General features: G+C 44.5%; 1 protein-coding gene across 3 annotated transcripts in view; it reads right to left on the reverse strand.

The window, feature by feature from the left end:
• The window catches only part of LOC120995361 (myosin-10-like), a 139,025-nt gene that overhangs the window by 16,707 nt on the left and 100,665 nt on the right, over positions 1 to 21,653 (reverse strand). For all 3 annotated transcript variants that reach the window (XM_040424512.1, XM_040424517.1, XM_040424525.1), the window contains exons 14-32: positions 17,829 to 18,002; positions 17,516 to 17,689; positions 16,142 to 16,256; positions 11,702 to 11,895; positions 10,866 to 10,987; positions 9,418 to 9,487; positions 8,166 to 8,326; positions 7,939 to 8,047; positions 6,695 to 6,826; positions 6,252 to 6,458; positions 5,939 to 6,076; positions 5,055 to 5,178; positions 4,774 to 4,945; positions 3,593 to 3,805; positions 2,248 to 2,392; positions 1,229 to 1,435; positions 924 to 1,028; positions 356 to 508; positions 5 to 253 (exon numbers count right to left, since the gene is read on the reverse strand). In XM_040424512.1, the coding sequence (XP_040280446.1) occupies positions 5 to 253; positions 356 to 508; positions 924 to 1,028; positions 1,229 to 1,435; positions 2,248 to 2,392; positions 3,593 to 3,805; positions 4,774 to 4,945; positions 5,055 to 5,178; positions 5,939 to 6,076; positions 6,252 to 6,458; positions 6,695 to 6,826; positions 7,939 to 8,047; positions 8,166 to 8,326; positions 9,418 to 9,487; positions 10,866 to 10,987; positions 11,702 to 11,895; positions 16,142 to 16,256; positions 17,516 to 17,689; positions 17,829 to 18,002 (2,964 nt within the window). The remainder of the gene's footprint in view (positions 1 to 4; positions 254 to 355; positions 509 to 923; positions 1,029 to 1,228; positions 1,436 to 2,247; positions 2,393 to 3,592; positions 3,806 to 4,773; positions 4,946 to 5,054; positions 5,179 to 5,938; positions 6,077 to 6,251; positions 6,459 to 6,694; positions 6,827 to 7,938; positions 8,048 to 8,165; positions 8,327 to 9,417; positions 9,488 to 10,865; positions 10,988 to 11,701; positions 11,896 to 16,141; positions 16,257 to 17,515; positions 17,690 to 17,828; positions 18,003 to 21,653) is intronic.

The following is a 21,653-nucleotide window of genomic DNA, read 5'->3' on the forward strand; positions in this document are numbered from 1 at the left end:
TTACCTGGTCAAACTTCTTCTGTTTCTTTTCCAGACTTGAAACAGTTTGCCGCTGGTGATCCAGATCCACCATAAGGTCATCCAGTTCTTGTTGCAGACGGTTCTTGGACTTCTCCAGCTTGTCATTGGTTTGATGCTTCTCCTCCATGCGTTGCTGCATAAGCTCTAGATCCTTAGCCATTCTCTTTCTGGTGTCTTCCAAGCTCTCCACTGCACCTCCATGCTCCTCCATCTTCTTCTTAGAATCGATGAGCTGAGAAGAATGCCACAAGGTCTATCACACTGTACACAAGATGTCTCTTCCTTTAGAATTAGGTTTACATAGAGATCTCGAAAAAGAGTGCTAAACTGTTACCTGTTGTTGTAGTGCCTGAAGCTGACGGGCGAGCTGATTCTTGGCCGCCTCTTCTTCCTCGAGGTTCTCCAGCAGGTTATTTTTCTCATCTTCCAAATGTTTTACTCTAGAACTAAAGTTTAGCTTCTGTCTTGTCTCTTCTTGCAATAATTCCTAAAGTTAAGAGGGTTAAAAAAAAAATATATGTACAGAGCTTACAGACTATGATGTCCTATAGTATGGGGGAAAAGTTTGTTCTCCTGTTACCAAGTAATGGCACAAAAATATTGCACTGTTTGGCTAATAGGCACACAGTTATGAGTCTGATGGATCCATAAGGGGAGCGCTCCACCTCTCCCTACCCTTCTCACAGTGATTGATGGCTGCCAGCTGTCTATCTGCATATACCGCGCCCATCAATCACAGATGAGAGTGGCAGGGGTAGACTGGGTGAGTTCTCCCCTCAGAAGTACACTTGATGCTGCCTGTAAGCCAAACGGCATAGTATTTATTGGCCCATTTTGGAGAATAGGAGAGTGGACCTGACCCTTGCTTTAAAAAGGAGCATTAAAAAAGTGACGTAAAGTACCTGGGTATCCTGCAGATGTGATTGCACTGTAGACAAATCTTTGGTTAGTTTGATGGACTTGCTTTCTGTGGATCCCAACGATCCTGACACACCATCCAGTTCAGCCTAAGACAATATACACAAATGTTATGAGAACGTGAAATCTGTCAGACTTTCTACAATATATTCATAAAGATGAAATAAAGTCTCTGAAGTAGAACTTTTCATCAGGCCTAGAATGGTCTTTGTACAGTTACAGGCATCTGACTGTATTTTGATCATGAGCCGGAGGACAAGCCTTCCGATAACATGGCTGCCGGCTTTACCTGGAGTTTCTGTAGCCTTTCTGCCAATTCCGCCTTTGCCTTCTCGCTGTCACCGACTCGAACCTGGAGCTCAGACACCTGCGCTTCTAATTTCTTTCGCTTCTGCTCCGATTCTTGTTTTGTGCCATGAAGATTTTTGACTTCCTTCACTAGATCGGCGTTCTCGCTTTCTAGTGACTGTTTCACTTTCTCCAGATTCACTTTAAACTGAAAGGATAAAAAAAAAGCAACGTCTAGTAAAGGCAGTCGTACGCATTACATGTAAGTTGTCCAAATCCATGGATTTGGAGGGAACAGACAAAGATCTAAAGTGTACGGGCCCGGGGGTGTCCTGATCCTCCCCTGATGGCAGATGAAAGGGAAAAGAATGACTGGGCAAGCTGGATTTCAACATGCCCAATCTTTTTTTTCCTCATGGGTGATAAGCTTCTGCCAGGAGTGTATGGCTGCAGTGTAATTCCCTCTACTCACTGAAGCAGGCGAGTGAGAATCGGGATGAGAATGGACATCTGTCAGTAGGATCAACCCAAGTATACTTTCTAGTAGGGTTAATTCTGCTGATTACATTGACACCGGTCTTGTCATGGTGTCTATAAGAAGGGCTCTTCTTGTTAAGGAGCAGAGTGACATGGATTTACATACATCACATGGTGACTAGGACATAGATATTTGATGAATGTTGGATGAACCCGGTGATTTTGGCAGGACTGGTTGACCAGCGAATAAGGGGTCGGGCGTGCGGAATTTCAAAATGAGCCTGCTAAGTTTCAGGGAAGAATAACCAGAGGAGTCGGGCATGCATGTGAGTGAGGGGTCATTAAGGATAGCTGTCGGCTGAACGGCTATCTCAAGTATACGGCCAGCCTTTTTATTTCTTAGTATAAAGTGTTAACTACATCTAATAGTAGATGATCTGTGCATTTACTGTATTACCGATGCTTCATTCTGCACTGGAAATGCCTCCTAATAAAATGGCAAACCCCTCTCTGTCTTTACCACTTCCCGGGCTTGTTCCTTACCCTCCGTGACTGTTCAAGCTGTTCGGAGAGATCCTCCAGAGCCTGTGTGTGGCGCTGTCGCATTTCAACGATCTGAGACTCGTGGACTTTTGCTTCTTCTTCAATGTTCTTCTTAAGATCAGTCACCTCCTGCTCACGTTTTGCCCTGGATTAAAAAATCAGAATTGGCGTCAATACTTTGCTAGTATGTCCCAGAGGATGAGGCCGGTACACGACCGATTTCTACTCATATTCTCAATGATTTACGTATAAAGCCACCACTCAGAAGACATGGAGTTCTGCGTAATTCACTCAAAATCCAATAAATCAAAATGCTTTCAAAGCATCCCATGAAGACAACATATCCCCTATTCACATAAGGGCCCCCGCTGATCACAAGACCGGGGGCCCTTTAAGATGGCAGAGGATACGATCGAAGTGTAGATAGTGTTAAAATGCTGTGGATGTTCTGTGCGGGTCTGTGAAAACTCTCCACGCAGAGATTGACAGCGAGTCAAATTCAGCTAAAGATTTTCACGCCTTTTAATATACACTATATATTTACAGGCGGAAAATATGATGCTGATAGCATGAGAAATCCATGCGTTTCTTTGCGTATTTTCAGTTTTTCAAGTGTATTTTGACCCATTTTTTCTGCCTCCCATTGGCGACAATGATCAAAATAAGAAGTGTAAAAAGTACAAAGTACCGCTCATATTTCCCACTGAATTCAATGGAATATGGTTTGAAATACTCATGTATTCTGTGCTAAAATACACGTGAGAGCAATGCTGTATTTGGCACAGAATAGTAAAATAACTCCGCACATGGGACATGCCGCACCATCCACATGAAGCCCCAAATGCTGTGGCCAATGGCTGCACAATTTTGAAGACCATGCCTCCGTTTTCCTGTGGATAGGTCATGAATGTTCTGAATGCTCGCCAAGTAATTGCGCTCAACCCCGAGTACCATAATACCTGCACAGTTTTTCAGGTTATCTAGGATTTTACTACCGTATTAGGACAGGGACGATAGGCCATCAACATCTAATAGGTCGGGGGGTCCGACACCCTGCACCCCTGCTGATCAGCTGTTCCTCAATAACAATAACTAATTCACTTCAATAGGAGCAGCGCTGCAGTAACCACTACAAACTGGACGGAGTAGTTTAGTTTGGGCATCAACTTTTGGCGTTGGAGCTCCGGCAGAACAGCTGATTGGTGGAGGTGAGGAGTGTCAGACCCCGACGGTCCTATATTGATGGTCTATCCTGAGGATAGGCCATCAATAGTAAAATCCTGCCAAAAGGGGAATACGTGTCAACAAGCAATGTTGGAGTAGCGACCCTTCTGACGACTCCCACCTAAGTTCTTGCTGTGTGGCAGTAGAATCTAGAGTGTCTTCAAGTTCGGACTTCAATGCCTCCAGCTCTTCTCCAAGGTCCCGGCGCTGCTTCTCTGCTTTTGCCCGAGAGGCCTTTTCAGATTCCATGTCTTCTTGTAATTCTGAGATATGAGACTGGAGCTCCCGAAGCTGTTTCAGTAAACTATTCTTTTGGCTTGCTTCTTCTTCAATCCTACATAGGAAACGAGGTCAAACAAATATTTCCAATTGTGAAAAGCAGGTATTGAAAATTACATTTTTAGTCTTTTGGCTGACAGCTATCTCTCTTGCCCCCCCCCCCCCCCCTTGCACCTTCCAATACGCTTGGCTCAACCATGTATGTCTTCTGAATGGGGACAGAAGAGTAAATTACTGCCAGACCCTTTTGACAGAACCTTTTCTCCCTGAGAACAAAGGAATCGAGCATGTTGAAATCAAACGCCCTTTACTTCGCTCCATCGATATATATGTCAGGAGGCCCCCATAAACATTAGATGGTCGGCAGATTCCACTAAAATTGTTGTGGTCAGTTTAAATTAAAAGGGTTTTTCTGACTGTTTTTAAATGATGACCTATCCTCAGTCAGGACAAGTCAGTATCTGATCGGTGGGGGACACCTGGGACCGACAGGTCAGCAGTATAAAACAGTCCTTTAATCTTCAACTCTGATTCTGGCCTAAATCAGCTAAGGGCGCCATCACACACGTCTGGTGACCCGGCTCAGTTCTCCTTCTGCCTGCTAGAATAACTCCTGGCGAAAACTGAAGCTAGAATTGATCCCATACGTCTGGCACGTCACTTGAAAAGACGGATGTGAAATGGCATCGGACAGAAAAATGCTACGTTTTTCTGTCCGGCACCATCAGTGTTTGGACCCTGGGTCTTTGTACTATAGTGCACATACATTTATAGCAGCTGTGTCTGGTGGGACACAACCCAGTAATAGAAGATCAGTCAGGAGAGGTCAGAGAGTGAGCCGCCAGACAAGTTCTCTAACAGATTTATCACAGAAGTTTTCTTCAGCTGCTATGTACTGTGAAACATAGAGGTGGCAGAAGCCAAACAAGGCAGAAGATGTGTGAGAACTATTTTTAAACAAAAAATACATGAAAATCTGTAATAGTTCATAGCCTGTAAGTGACAGGAGGCTGAGAAGGTTACCTAGCAAGTGCCGCCTGCAGCTCTTCTTCCTTACGGGCCAGTTGTTGCTTCAGTTCCTCAATCTGCTGCTGAAGCTCTAAGATCTGATCCTGTAAATCTGAGGTCTCTCCATCCAACTTCCTTTTCATTTTCTCCATCTCTTGTCGGCCCTTTTCCTCTTTCTTGAGACGATCTGAAATGTTTGTCATAATATCATTTTCTACTCGTCACTATCCTTTACTAATGAACACACGTCCCCACCTCAAGGGTTCTACACAAAAATCATGATGGAGATAGCCTACCTTCCATATCTGCAATGACGGCTTCGTACTTGGTGCGAAGTTTGCTCAGACTCTTTATCTTCTCTTCTTCTTCAGCCATGTTTGATGTAAAGTCGTTAATTCTATCTTCCAACAACTTCCTTTCCTGATACAAAAGAAGCAAAAAATTATTGTCGCCCGTTATCGCCCATGTTCGGATGCATTGTGCAGTCTGTTGTGTCATCTTTCTTTTTTTTTTTTTTTTAACTAAAGGACCTGACATTATTAGAACACAGCTACAATCAGTAGATATGGCTGGGGCAGTTGAAGGATGGAACGGAGCATGTACTTCCACCTCAGCGAAGCTGAGAACAAACAGCAGGTGGCGCTATACAGATACAGTCTATTGAATAACACCGTGGCTATGCAAAATTTTTAATTATCTGCATTTACAAAAAGTATTCAGATACAGGTCTAGGTTTGAAAACCCGTAAAAATTAATGGAGAGTGGATCGTGCTTGCGCGGCCACCGCTCCATTCACTTCTATAGAACTGCTCCCACAGAAATGAATAGAGCGTGGCCATACATGTGCGGTGTGCTCTCGTTCTCTTTGGGAGCTTCCAATAGGTCCTGCACCTATCTGATACTGGGACAAGCCAGCAATGTACGAGGTGAGACAACCCCTTTAAGGACCTCTGGGAAACTAAAATATTGGACCAACTTTATGTAATATTATTATTATGTAAAATAAAGCTTGTAACCAGGAATTTCCACCAAGAAAAATCTACAGAGAAAAAGCGTTGCTCACACGGAAATTTACTTGTGCAGGTAAACCACTGCAAGATCTCGTATTGCCTGTAATGCCAGTAAGTATCCCCAGCTGCTCCGGGTTCCTAGTTTTTCATATACAGGAAAATGAACATACCTTACTGAGTTTGGCATTTTGATCTTCCAGTAGGAGAACGTCTTCTTCCATCTTCTTTAATTTCGACTCTGTCGTCACTTTCTCCAGCTGCAGTTTCTGCCGAGCAGCCTCCTCCTCCTCCAGCTGCTCCTCCAGATCCTGATCATTACAAGGAAGGACAGAAATTGGCCACATTCGGTCATAACCGGCATTAAAGCCATAGGATACAGTAAAATCAAATGGAATGCTAAATTCCAGAAAACCAGGCACCCTACGGGTCAAATAAAAATTCGGACCCATGTAACGACCAGTCCAGACCCGGCTACCATGTTACCTGCACATGCTGATGCATCTTCTTCTTGTCGTTCTGTAATTGTAAGTTACGTTCCTCCTCTTCTTCCACGCGGGACTCCAAATCATGCAGGATTTCCTCCAGCTCCTGCTTCTTCGCTGCCAGTCTGGCGCGCATTTCCTCCGCTTCGGCAAAAAGTTCGGTCTCTGCTTGAAGCTGTTCAGCCAAAATGTTCTTTTCTTCTATCATCTACAAAACAGAAAATATTTCATAGTACAGAATACAATGTCTGATCAGCGTTGGTCCTAATTATCTAACCTAGATCGTGTAAATATCAGAGAATACATCATGGCAGCATGGTGAATTCAAATTGCCTGCAGTGGCCATGAGCATCAGGATAAACGGTCGTGTATGGCAGCCTGTACTCTGCAAATGGTTTCCACAGACGATGGACGAGAGGGTATCTTTTGCCTATCTGCTCTTACCTGCTGATATTTGCTTCCCATGTCCTTCAGGTCCATCTCTGCTTTCAGTTGGATATCTTTGACCTTCTGAAGCTCTACCACCTTGGCCTGCATGACTTCATCCTGTCGAGTCACCTGTAGTAAGGGCTTCACCTGCAGAAAGGAATACCACAATAGGTTTACAGATGAAGCAGAATTTCCACTGCAAACTCGAGAGTGTCATGATCCCGACCTCGACGTTTGCTCCTGACCTCACACATGCTTTGTCCTTCGGACTGTCTGCCCGATACCTGCAGTTCTCCTAGTGACGACCTTTGGCTACATTATTTACTACGCTCCCATCTAGTCCTCTGGCCCGACATATTCTGACCAATTTTTGGATGACCCTCAGCGACTATGCTACTACGGCATCAGTTATACTGTGATGACTATTTTGTGAAGGGCGACCAGGAGAAAAGTCCACACCTCCTTGCAGGGTTTACAAGGGGTTTTCCAGGAAGATATATTCTTTAAAAAAAACGATCAGAAAGGATTAAAATAACAAAGAAGCCATTACTCGCCTCCATCCCGACACTGCTCCGGTCCCTGCTGCTCTACACTTCCTGTCCTGGGCTGACCCACCAAAAATGCCAAGAAAGGCCTGCTAGGTCCAATCATTGGCCATAGCAGTGACCTGACTTGGGCAGTAAATGGCTGAGCAGGCCTTTCCTGCCATTTCAGGGGTGTCAAGCAGGGGACAGAAAGTGGAGAGCGGCAGGGACCACAGCAGAATCAGAATGGCAGCAGATTAGTGGAGGGGAGTAATGCTTTTTTTTGTTATTTTTATCCCTTTCTGATCAGTTTTTTTTTTCCTTTAAAGGATTAAGGAGTTTTGAGAAAAGTTTTAATATGTCATAAAGACATAAAAAAAGCTTTGATCGGTCCCTATCAAATGTATGTGAGCGTGCGTCTTTTCCGTATCTGTATGTATATGTGAAGCCACAACCACCAAAGCCTGAGTCATGTTAGAAGTAGTGTTGAGCGAACTTGTGTTTTAAAAATACAAGCTCCGGGTTATCTAAGAATTCCGTTATGGATTTTGCTACAACGGACCATTAGTCATGGTCCATGGGAGCAGAATCTATAACGGAATTCTTAGATAACCCCAAACCTTGTATGCCGAATTTGAAAACACAAGTTCGCTCATCCCTAGCTACAAGTGACCCATGAAGACACCATGGTGTGGTTAACGACAGAACAAGTGAAATATACAAATAATGGCAAACCTTGGTAAAGAGTCGCCACCACTGCCAGTGTCTCAGCTTGAGGTACGCAGCACAATTCCTCTGCACCACCTTCAGTGCGCTCATCTGCTGCTGCCTCCTATTGAAAGCTCTGAAATAAAAAAAAAAAAAAAAAAGCATCTATCTTCTCTTCCATAGTTCTTATGACCAGCAACGTGTAATATGGCCGGAATGAGTCTTCTGTGTACTAGCGTGTGACTGCGACTTACTTCCTGGCCAGGTACCCTCTGCACGCCGCTTGGAAGAGAACGATTATATCTGTGATTTTCAGATCTCGCTCTTCTTCCAGGTGAGCTAACACTCCGGCTCGGAAGAAGATTTTGCTCTGTCCTATGCGGAATAGATTGGGGTCCAGCTCTAGAGCCTTGATCTGCAAATCGAGAAGGAGCAAACATGAATAAAGTCCAGCATAAGATAAGTGTCTCCCATCTGCAAACATCCACCGGATATCATATGCCCGCACTTTGTTCTGGAGCATGTTTTACGAGTTTACAGAGGAGCCTTCACCTCTCCTGATATGTTCTCACTGCTTGCATTCCCCATGTCATAACAATTCTGGAGCATCTTTTCTTATAGCTCTATGTTGTGCTATTCCTCTATCATTACTACTAGAATTTTAGGAATACATTGATTACTTTGGAAGTACAAATAAAGGGCAGCTGTCGGCAGATTTGCACCTGTGACACTGGCTGACCTGTTTGTCACATGTGCGCTTGGCAGCTGAAGGCATCTGTGTTGGTCCCATGTTCATATGTGCCCGCATATATGCAAATGAGCCTCTAGGAGCAATGGGGGCGTTGTCATTACACCTAGAGCAGGCATCTCAAACTCGCGGCCCTCCAGCTGTTGTAAAACTACAACTCCCACAATGCCCTGCTGTAGGCTGATACCTGTAGGCTGTCCGGGCATGCTGGGAGTTGTAGTTTTGCAACAGCTGGAGGGCCGCGAGTTTGAGATGCCTGACGTTTACACTGCCTGGTCCTCTCAATCAAAGTGCAGAGGGCGCGGCAGTTGCAGAGAGAGCAGAGCCTCTAGGTGTAATGGTAACGCCCCCGTTGCTCCTAGAGGCTCATTTGCATATAATAAAACGTAATTTTCTAAGCAATCCGGGCACCTATGAACATGGGACCAACACAGATGTCTTCAGCATCGAACAGGTCAGCCAGTGTCATAGGTACAAACAGATGACCTTTAAGAGTGCGTCTCATATTGTCCAATAAGTGCTGACTGTCTAGGGAGATGCCGCTTTGACAGGTGAAATGGTAACACCCAGTTGTCAATTCATTCTAAAATTTCTAAGAGGAATAACAGAGGAACGACATATTGCAGCGTTATGAGAACAGATACTCCAGAATAGCTATGAAAATACACCTATTTACTAAAACAGACATGTCAGGGTGAGGACACGTCCTCCTTAAAATTTTGGCTATTATGTAAAACACTAGTAGAAACCATCCTTACCATTATTGCACAGGCTTGTTTGCCATCCATGAATCCTTTGGGGATAGCGTTTGGTGTCAGGATCTCATATCTAAAGAAAAGCGTGTCACTTGTTAGTTGAAATCATTTTTCAAAAAGATTTCAGTGGTGAGAAAGTAAATCGGAAAATGCCCTCTAGGAGAGGGGAATCGAGATCTGCCCCAAGTATTCGGAGGCAGTCCTGGCAGCCATGTACAGCTCAGGATCTGTTCACATTATGTTTAGAGCTTACAGTACGTCAGGAGGATCTGCTGATGTACACCTCCCGTGGAAGGCTGCCATGGATCCCTCTGTATAGGCATACAGTGTGATAAGTCAATGTATAACGGTCACTTTTTTGGCCACCGTCGGGTGGATGGAGCCCTATAGATGAAGCCCAAGTGCAGCTTCACAACTCAGTTTGCAGAGCAATAATCAACCAGATTGAATATTCAGTACTAAAAAACTATAAAGCAATACACAAACCAGTGGCTCTTGGGGCCCTGCATGTGGCTCTGCACCTTCTGACAACTTAAGATACTGTCAACCATTACTGCCACCATGGAGGTGACAGCAGAACTAGGTACTACACTCAGAACCATGTGAATTGAAATCAACGCAAGGGTAGGGAACTTATTAGACTTCAGATCTTTAGGAGACTTTTTTTTTTCTTTTAAGGTTTAGTCTGGCTCCACAAGTTCTGTCATTTTCAAAAGCCTGAAGAGGCCTCCTGTCAAGTGATATCCTAAACAACCGAATAACAACTTAGGAAACTTAAGAGATTTTCCCAGAAAATCATCACTTGGCGGTCTCCAACAGAGATACAGACATTGAATAAACCAGTGGTGGGCATGCTCAAATGCAGCACCATTCAAACTCCTCCATACAATGAAGATGACAGGGAGCCTCAGAAGGACTATTCTAGGGATCGTGGGAGACCTAGCAGTGGGGTCCCCAGTGATCATACATTTATCCCCTGTCCTGGATGGTCATGCTCAAATGCCGCTCCATTCAAACTCTACCATGAAGAGGACAATGAGCCTCAGGATGACCATTCTAGTGATCGTGGAAGTCCTAGTGGTGGGGTCTCCAGTGATCATACATTTATTACCTGTCCTGGATGGTCATGCTCAAATGCCGCTCCATTCAAACTCTACCATGAAGAGGACAATGAGCCTCAGGATGACCATTCTAGTGATCGTGGAAGTCCTAGTGGTGGGGTCTCCAGTGATCATACATTTATCCCCTGTCCTGGATGGTCATGCACAAATGCTGCTCCATTCAAACTCTAGCGTGAAGATGACAATGAGCCTCAGGAGGACCATTCTAGTGATCGTGGAAGTCCTAGTGGTGGGGTCTCCAGTGATCATACATTTATCACCTGTCCTGGATGGTCATGCTCAAATGACGCTCCATTCAAACTCCTCCCCACAAAGATCTGTTGCACTTACCTCTGTCTGAACTCCTGGAAGATTATTCTGTTTGGGAAGCCCTGTCTGCAGATTCGGATCCCTTCCAGGACTCCATTACAACGTAACTGGTCAAGCACTAGTTGAGGCTCCAGTTTTCCAGCCTAATGAATATAGAGATTAGTAAAAGGAGTGCATCGCCTATACAGTGCGTGCATTGCCTGTAAGACTACCTACACCAGATTGATTCCTGCAAGGAAAATCAGTACCCCCTCTCTCCAACCCAAAAATCCTGGAAGAAGCCTAGCAGGAGGAATGTGCTGGATCCAAAATAGCTTTGTAAAATATGGAGAGCAATATGGAATTTAATATACCCCTTCGAGATGGTGTAGTATGTAAGTTGTAAAAGAAGCCCAAGTGTGATTTAAAGGGGTTCCCCGACTTATTGTAAAGATGCCCACCAAGGCAGCAATGGTGATAAAATAACAGAACAACACATATTTCACTATTTCATCTTCCCGTAGGGTTTTATTATTTGGCTGCACTGGCGGGGGTGACATGCCCGTATACTCCACATGATCACGGCAGCCAATGACTGGCCTCAGCGGTCATGTGCCACATACAGCTGAGGCCACAGATTGGCTTCAGTGGTGTCTGGGGTAGACAGTCATGTCAAGAAGATGACATCACAACTGCAGTAGCAGAGAGGATTGGAGCGGCAGTGTGGGATGAAATAGGTAATTATATATTATTTATTACAATTGCTGCCTTGAGGGACATTATTTAAAGTCCGAGAACCTCTTTAAGACAATGTATGTGGTCTTTAGGTAGATGTGGTGAATGATGTGTATATGAAGGCTCATGTTTTTTGGTCTTACCTTCTTTTCATGGTTGGGGATTATGCAGCGGACAAAGTTTGGATTGGTGTTCCTCAGCGTAGACATGAGCTTGGCCAGAGATTCCTTATAAAGTTGTCCGACCGTACGGAACATTCCCTTCTTGGTCTTGTATGTAGATCCAAATGACATCTCGCCCATCCCAGTCATCTGGTCCAGCCCAACAATTCTGTCAACTGAGAGAAAATCGGTGAGAGAGAGAGATGAGGAGGAGGAGGATGAGGAGCACACGAGAAGCCGAAAATGTTTTCTATATGATAAATACAATTCTGTTGTAGTGAATATGGAGATGGGATTACTCCACAAGGACCAAAGGAAGGCGTGCGAGCAAACGTTATACAAGGGTCATGCCATGAACTTCCACAGGAGGCATCTTCTGGTAAAAAAAGAGTCATGACTTCTTCTCATATATGGACACGAGAAAACACTCACATGCCACTTCACCTACGCTTTCAAAAGCAGGCTACATGACAGTATGCCTTATTACCTAAAGCAGGGATGGCCAACCTGCGGCTCTCCAGCTGTTGCAAAACTACAACTCCCAGCATGCCCAGACGGCCTACAGCTATCAGCCTACAGCTGGCCATCCCTGACCTAAAGGGTCTTAAAGGCTAGCACAACACCAGGTTGCTTACTATATTTTGGCCGCATGATGGAGAGCAGCTAAGTGGCGTGAGGAGTCTTATAGGTCTGGCAATTCTTCTCTGAAATTCTGGGAAGAATGTATGCAAATGAGCTCTTAGCAATCAATCGACCCTTTAAACAGGTCTTTTGACATGACTTGGATTGACATAGGATAGCTACCTTACATCTGTGGTACTGTAGAGGTACTGTAGAGCTGATTTGCCTACTTTCCTATATTTTGGTCAGGCGTTTTCATAAAATCATTGGTGAGCAGCTCCAGCAGGACTCGGGGGTCCATGTCTTCTTGAGCTCCAGACTGCCCCGTCGCCCCATCCTGCTAATTGGCAGCATTCTCCCTACACACAGTATACACACAGTATAGGATGAAAGCCGTCAATCCACAGGAGGATGGGGGGGAGCCGCAGGGCTTGGGTCTCACTGGGTCACATAAAAAAATGGGCGGTAGCTGTAAAGAGTCTAAGACAACAAATGAAGCTATACTTAGCCCTTCTCCCGCCACTTCCTGTTCTCCAGTCCTCAATACCGCTGTTTATCTTCCTTGCTGCAGCAGTGATTTGCAAAACACATTACCACTGCAGCCAATCACTGGCCTCAGCAGTCCTGTCCTATATACTGCTGAGGCCGGTGATTGGTCACTGTTGCAGCCAGGAAGATGACGTCAGGACCGGAGTGTGACATTGAAAACGGCAGGGGAGAAAATTGTATCACTTCCTTCATTATTTTAGACCATTTACAGCTGCTACCCAAGGTTTTATTTAACTTGGACAACCCCTTTAACTATAAAGCAAGCCCTGCTGAAAATCTACAGATCTATTAACAGATCATTTTCAAAAGAAAAATTAAACAGGTGTTTGAAAAGGATAGCCAAACGTAATCTGATCAGTCCCTCACTGGATAAATATCTAACATACAGTTCAGTATCAACCCTTCACATTTGGGACTTGCTTTAAAGCGTACCTGAGTTTTCAAAAAAAGTTTGCATAATGGCTGTGCTTCTTTGTACAATCATATTTGTGAAAGTCTTTTTCAGCTGCACAGCTAGATGTATTTCTCTCACAAGCAGTGGGGTGTATCCCTTCTGTGAAATCTGCCAGCACTGTTGTGATGGTAGCTCCATTGCTGGATTACTGTAATAGAGCTGATCGGTGGGGGTTTGGGAGTCTGACCCCGACGATCATATATTGATGGTCTATCCCGAGGATAGGCCATCATTAGTAAAATCCTGGACAACCCCTTCAAAAACAGGGATGTAAGAATTAAATTCATTGCCTTTACCACGAAGGTACTGTTGTAACAAGCCCTGTTTATGGCAGCCTGTATTCTGGCATTTAGGCTATCGTGATGGGTTTCGTCCCACCACATCCCGACACAGCAGTGCTGGTTCACATCTCCATTGTGAATTTAGTTTTTTTTGTTCTATCATAGAATAACAGATGCCAATGGCATCCAACGGATGATTCCATCATGGTGTCTGGCTAAATATGATAGAATCTGCAATGAAAACTAATCCAAACTAAGCCTTTCAGTGGTTTTAGTGGTTTTGATTTCTGATAATGATGCACGATGTTATATAGCCTGCGTTTAATAAGCCAGGAAGCTGGAGGATACAGAAGCAACACAGACAGACTGGAAGCAGGCATCTCTATCATTGCATGCATGAGTCACAGCGGCCACAGGATGGAGAGCAGAGCGAACAGATAATTAACCTACTTTCACCGGGACCCTGTGGCAGCACAGCGTAGGTGTCAAAGAAATAAACCGCCTGAATATTCTGGATATCTAAAGAAATATAGCATTGCCAGGAAGGGTGGGATATTTCATGTGGGAAAAAGTAATAGGAATATGAGATAGTAGTGGGTAGGAATATGAGATAGCAGTGGGTATGAATATGTACAAGTAGGGGTATGATTATGGGATAGTAGTGGGTATAAATATGAGATACAGTAGTAGTGGGTATAAATATGAGATACAGTAGTAGCGGGTATAAATATGAGATACAGTAGTAGCGGGTATAAATATGAGATACAGTAGTAGCGGGTATAAATATGGACAGTAGCGGGCATGAATATGGACAGTAGCGGGCATGAATATGGACAGTAGCGGGCATGAATATGGACAGTAGCGGGCATGAATATGGACAGTAGCGGGCATGAATATGGACAGTAGCGGGCATGAATATGGACAGTAGCGGGCATGAATATGGACAGTAGCGGGCATGAATATGGACAGTAGCGGGCATGAATATGGACAGTAGCGGGCATGAATATGGACAGTAGCGGGCATGAATATGGACAGTAGCGGGCATGAATATGGACAGTAGCGGGCATGATTATGGGATAGCAGTGGGTATGAATACAGGACGGTCGTACAGGTCAGTATAGGACAGCAGGGATGTGCAGTAGTCAGTGTATTATTAGTTTGTAAAGAAATTAAAATAATAAAAACACAGAATACAAAGCCAAAGATTTATAGACGGAGTCCATCATGTGGTGTCCAAGGAAGGAACCAGGAAGGAAAAGCAAAGAGAGAAAGAAGAGTTATATTAAAGAGGATACAGGTTAGTGCAGAAGACAAGCACATGACTTACATACCGCTATATAATACATATCACCAACGTCTTATAATGGTCTGTGAGCCTGGACTTGTACAGGGAACGTATATTCATTTCTCATTAGACCCTACCACCATATAATACCATGCAGGACCAGCCGAGCATCTCTCATTCTATTCGCCTGGTGTTAGGCAGAGGAGTTAGACAGGAGCAGAGAATTTTAGTAAGAATGCATCAATACCATAAAGCACTGGTGTCACAGGAACATGGAGGCCGATCTTCTTCACTTATGACTTCCAGGAATGAAATGAAGTTGCTTTTTAAATATCCAACTCATGATAAACCACATGTACAAGGTAAGAAGTCTCACCGACACCTACGGCTACTTATCAAAATGGGAACATTAATGGCTTAGGTGTCGGGAAACTTTTTGGTCCAAACATAGGACCAAGTACTGCCACATATAAAACCACTAAATGTGAAGTATAAGCCCAAAACTGTACCCCAATTCAACTGTATCAATTGAATGCAATGGTGAAGCAGGGAGTCATCACAGTTCAATGGCTGGTCCTCTCTCCAGCAGCAGGCACAATGCGGTGACATCATCAGGCCTGCTGAACTGAGCAGGAATGCACACAGGCTGGGTGCGATGATGTCACTGCATTGTGCCTGCTGCTCGGGAAGAGCATAATGTGCTCCACTCATGGGGGGAATGAGGCTAGGTGAGCCTTACTTTTTTTTATTTTATTTTTTATTAACATTACAAAAAAAATTGCCAAGGGTCACTATAGGTGCATCGTTGCTGTTGTCCCTCTCTGGGCTTTTGAAAAGTTGAGGTATGACCATATGTGTCTGGGTAAACAGTTAGGGAACACTTAAAGGGGTTGTCCAGGATTTTGATATTGATGGCTTGGATAGAACTAATAACTGGAGCGCTTCTTCCAATTACTTCAGTAGGAGGAACACTGAAATTACCAGCTCCGTTCACTACACAATGGACAGAAATACAACTAAATATGTAGCTGTTGTGTGGGTGCAGGCAGTGTGCCCTCACCGATCTGATATGGAGGATAGACCATCAATATCAAAATCCCGGACAACCCTTTTAAGTCTGCTGATCATTGGGGCTCCCAGGAGTCAGACCCCCACCAACATAATACTGATGGCCTATGCCAAGGATAGACCATCAACATTACACATTTTTTTAGACATTGTCCGGCACTCACCATCTTTCCAAAGCTCTGCTGTGAATTTGTCTGTACTCTGATGAAGGAGAGTAGCCACGTTGTCATTCAGAGGATCCATGTTCTTCATCAGCCATTCATCGGCTTTGTAATCCACCTAAGAACACCCAGAAATGAGGTTACTACATAGCTGAACAATACACACTGTCACGCTAACCTCCACCTGACTGTACAGGGCACCATGTTTAGGGGAATGTATGGAGTTTGGAACAACCAAGGTACATGTACAACCAAGGAAAAAGGTCAAAGTAATCCTCCAGCATCAATGACGTTAATACCCAACATTTCATTACTGAATCAGATTCAAAACAGAAGATGTTATTCATCTCATGTAAACCTTCACGCGTTTTGAACTTTCTGAAGTTGTATATTATAACTCCTACATCTACTTCTAAATCTCCTTAGATCTCGTGAGTGTGGACTTTTGCACTGGATGTGCATCTTGTGCCTTAAAAAGGGGTTTTCCGGGTGTTTAATGTTGATGACCAGTTCTCAGGATAGGTTCTCCGGATCTCTCCATACATCTTCAATAGATGTTGGCCAAACGGTTGTTATTCCACCCACTCCCATCATAGTTATCAGCCAAATACTCCCTATTCCTCCCGATCTATTCGTACACGTTCAATAGATGTCAACTGCACGCTCAGTATTCCTCCTGATCCCTCCATACACCTTCAATAGATGTCGGTGGAGCGCTCACCTTTCCTCCTGATCCCTCCATACACCTTCAATAGAGGTCGGTGGAGCGCTCACCTTTCCTCTTGATCCCTCCATACACCTTCAATAGATGTCGGTGGAGCGCTCACCTTTCCTCCTGATCCCTCCATAAACCTTCAAAAGATGTCGGTGGAGCGCTCACCTTTCCTCCTGATCCCTCCATAAACCTTCAATAGATGTCGGTGGAGCGCTCACTATTCCTCCTGATCCCTCCATACACCTTCAATAGATGTCGGTGGAGCGCTCACCTTTCCTCCTGATCCCTCCATACACCTTCAATAGATGTCGGTGGAGCGCTCACTATTCCTCCTGATCCCTCCATACACCTTCAATAGATGTCGGTGGAGCGCTCACCTTTCCTCCTGATCCCTCCATACACCTTCAATAGATGTCGGTGGAGCGCTCACTATTCCTCCTGATCCCTCCTATGGTGAATTCATCTAGTCTACACAGTGTAATATTATATTGTGCACCAAGACCACAGAACAACGTGGCCATGCACAAAAAAAATAAAAATTGTGAACACACATACGGGTTCTAGGGTTTATTATTGGCACTGAACATATAGACACATTATCTGACTGGACAACGATGCCAGCACTGTATATATATAGAGGGCATCCCTGCAGAGTCACCCACCTTGCCAGCATAATGGATGATGCATAGGTCAGCCTTGTCTCTGAGATGCCTTGGTTTCTGGAATTTTGGATGGGTGCCAAGTTCTTGGATGACCTTTTCTACAAAACTTTTATCTGTGGCCTTTGGAAACCAGCACTCTTCATCCAGCAGGGACAGGACACCTGGAGGATTTGCCTTAAGAACACAAGAAACCAAGGAGTATAACGGCACCGATTTACAAATGGAAAGTATAGGATGACCTAAGATATTTCGCTGAAACGGTAGGGCCGGCATCTTATATACAGGCAGTACTGTATGTAGGTCAGCATCTTACCGGCCTCTCGATCAGATCAATACAAGGCTGCAGGTCCAGGCCAAAGTCAATGAAGTTCCACTCGATGCCTTCGCGTTGGTATTCTTCTTGCTCCAGGATGAACATGGTGTGGTTGAAGAGCTGCTGCAGTTTCTCGTTGGTGTAATTAATACAGAGCTGTTCGAAGGAGTTCAGCTGTGGAAAGAAGCGGACATTAATATCACAGACAAAAGTCCTCAAAACACACCGCTTTCCTCTTAATATCACAAAACACGTTACATAAATGTGTGAAATGCACATTTTCTGGGGATCAGGCAACTATCGAATATGTATGGTGATGTCCCGAGAAATACATGTCCGATCCTTTTTATTCTCAAGGGAAATGAGGCCCGTTTCACATTTGCGTTCTGGTTTCTGGTTTTGAGATCCGGCAGAGGAGCTCTAAACCGGACCGAAATGGTTCCGTTTGATGTTAACACATCCGGATGCATCCGTTCCGTTAGGATGCAGTTGTGTTACATCAAAACAGAACAAACCAGATCCAGCACTAAAATAATTGTAAGTCAACCGGTGACGGATACGTTTTTGTTTTTTTTTATCCCAAAAAACTGATCTGGCATCATTGACTTACATTGATTTTGCTGCCAGAACCTCTTTTTTTTTTATTGTTTCACAGACTGGACACAAAACTGCAGCTTGCAACGGTTTTGTGTCTGGTCAAAAAATGCAACAAAAATGAACGGAATGCATCCCCACTGACAAGTAATCTGCCGGATCTCAAAACCGGAATGCCACAAAGCAAGTGTGAAACAGGCCTAAGACGTCGCCAGAGGTGTCTGTCAGCCGAGAATGAATGTGAATGAGGAGAGGGTCGGGAGAAACGGGCTGTCCGACATCTGAAGTGTACGGCTATATTACCATATACTGTAGCAGTTACAGTTTAACGGTCCATTCACATGACCAATTCATTTCAATAGGGCCGAAAAAGATGCAGACAGCACATCGTGTGCCGTCTGCATCCGTAGTTCCACAAAAAAGATAGAGCATGTCCTATTCTTGTCCGCAAAGGTTTTTCTATCAGGGATAGCCGTGTGCGTTCCGCAAAATGCAGAACGCACACTGCCGGTACCCATGTTTTGCAGATCCACAATTTGCAGACCGCAAAACACTTACGGTCATGTGAATGGACTCTAAAGCACATCCAAACTGCATGCGGTTTTCAACGCAGCTTTAATTTTTTTTTTACAGATGAAACACATTTAACACGTTTTCCCTGTAAAGACCACAATCATATCGAAAACCGCAACAAAATTACATGTGTTTTTTTTTTTTTTTAAAAGGGTTGTCCCATTAAGACAACTTTCCCCTATTCACAGGGCCAAGGACGATCACGAAAACAGGGGCCCATGCTCCCCGTTTGAATGGAGCGTCAGACATGCGGATCCACCGCTCAATTCAACTCTATGGGACTGCAGGAGACAGCAGAGTACAAATCACTATCTCTGCCGCCACCATAGAGATGAATGAAGCGGCAGGGCACGTGTGACCACTAGTCTATTCAAGCTGGGGAGCATGGACCCTCAAGCAGGGAGCCCAGTGGTCGGACCCCACTGATCAGACGCTACCACAGGATTGGGGATACGTTGTGTTAATGGGACAACCTCCTTTATGCTGTGTTGCTCCGGTTTCAAGTGAACCCCAACCCAACCGCTATGTGTGACTATACCCTTTATTACAGTATATGTATATATATATATATATATATATATATATATATATATATATATATATACATACATACATACATACACATACATACACACATATACACAGTACAGACCAAAAGTTTGGACACACCTTCTCATTCAAAGAGTTTTCTTTATTTTCATGACTATGAAGGCATCAAAACTATGAATTAACACATGTGGAATTATATACATAACAAACAAGTGTGAAACAACTGAAAATATGTCATATTCTAGGTTCTTCAAAGTAGCCACCTTTTGCTTTGATTACTGCTTTGCACACTCTTGGCATTCTCTTGATGAGCTTCAAGAGGTAGTCCCCTGAAATGGTCTTCCAACAGTCTTGAAGGAGTTCCCAGAGATGCTTAGCACTTGTTGGCCCTTTTGCCTTCACTCTGCGGTCCAGCTCACCCCAAACCATCTCGATTAGGTTCAGGTCCGGTGACTGAGGAGGCCAGGTCATCTGGCGCAGCACCCCATCACTCTCCTTCATGGTCAAATAGCCCTTACTTTCAAAGTTTTCCCAATTTTTCGGCTGACTGACTGATCTTCATTTCTTAAAGTAATGATGGCCACTCGTTTTTCTTTACTTAGCTGCTTTTTTCTTGCCATAATACAAATTCTAACAGTCTATTCAGTAGGACTATCAGCTGTGTATCCACCTGACTTCTCCTCAACGCAACTGATGGTCCCAACCCTATTTATAGGCAAGAAATCCCACTTATTAAACCTGACAGGGCACACCTGTGAAGTGAAAACCATTTCAGGGGACTACCTCTTGAAGCTCATCAAGAGAATGCCAAGAGTGTGCAAAGCAGTAATCAAAGCAAAAGGTGGCTACTTTGAAGAACCTAGAATATGACATATTTTCAGTTGTTTCACACTTGTTTGTTATGTATATAATTCCACATGTGTTAATTCATAGTTTTGATGCCTTCATAGTCATGAAAATAAAGAAAACTCTTTGAATGAGAAGGTGTGTCCAAACTTTTGGTCTGTACTGTTATATATATATAAATCAAGTGTATGTACTGTAGGGTCTTACACATGCTGTAATACCACGATTAATACTCAGTCATGGAACCATGAAAGGATGAATGTGTAAAAGTCAGAATGTGTGGACAGGGAGAAATCATAAATCTTCTACACATAGATATTTCTACATTCCTAACTCCCGTCCTATTACCTTCACAGACTACACCCGTATTTTCTACGGAAACCAATTGACAACAGTATTGTTGCTAAAATCTAAGGGTGCGTCCACCAGGGGCAGACTGGCCATAGATCCTACAGGGAAATTCCCCGGTGGGCTGATGCCCATGGGGCTGCCTGAGCCCTCCTCACGGCCCCTGGCCACATAACGATCTGATGCTCTCAGCATTAATCAATCCTAGGAGCATCACGTACTTATGTACCTGAACAACGCCTGCTGGTGCCCGCCTGTGATGAAATCCATGCTGTCAAACCTGTTTGTCAAATAGCCCAAAATCCTACTTAGCCGTTTCTCTTATCTGTCTCTTTGTGTCAGTCTATTAGGTCATTAATATGGCTCCCCCAGGGGATGTCCCCCGGCGCAGCTAAACGGAAAAACTGCCTCGCTATGCAATGATTCATCCTCCACTCCCATCTCACTGGAGAACTAGACAGACTTGTTGGCAGCCATATTAGTGGTCACCTAGCTTTCTCAGAATAAGGGCTTGTTCACACGCCCGTTGTGGTTCCGTAGCCGTATTGCACCGGCCCGTGTGCACTCCGTATCATGGATGCGGACCTATTCACTTGAATGGTCCCGCAATCACGGAGATGCGGAACGGAAGCACGAATCGGAACCCCACGGAAGCACTACAGAGCGCTTCCGTGGTGTTTCTGTCCGTGCCTCCACACCGCAAAAAAAATATAACTTGCTATTTTCTTGCGGTGCAGACAGATCATGGACCCATTCAAGTTGAATGGGTCTCGATCCCCCCGGCCGCCACACGGACATTGCCCGTGCATTGGGGGCCGCAAATCGCGGTCCCCAATGCACGGAACGGAACCACAACGGCCGTGTGAATAAGCCCTAAGGGCTCATTCACATGGCCGTTCCGTGCACTGGGGGCCG

The sequence above is a fragment of the Bufo bufo genome, chromosome 1 (assembly GCF_905171765.1).
Source record: "Bufo bufo chromosome 1, aBufBuf1.1, whole genome shotgun sequence".
Lineage (NCBI taxonomy): Eukaryota > Metazoa > Chordata > Amphibia > Anura > Bufonidae > Bufo > Bufo bufo.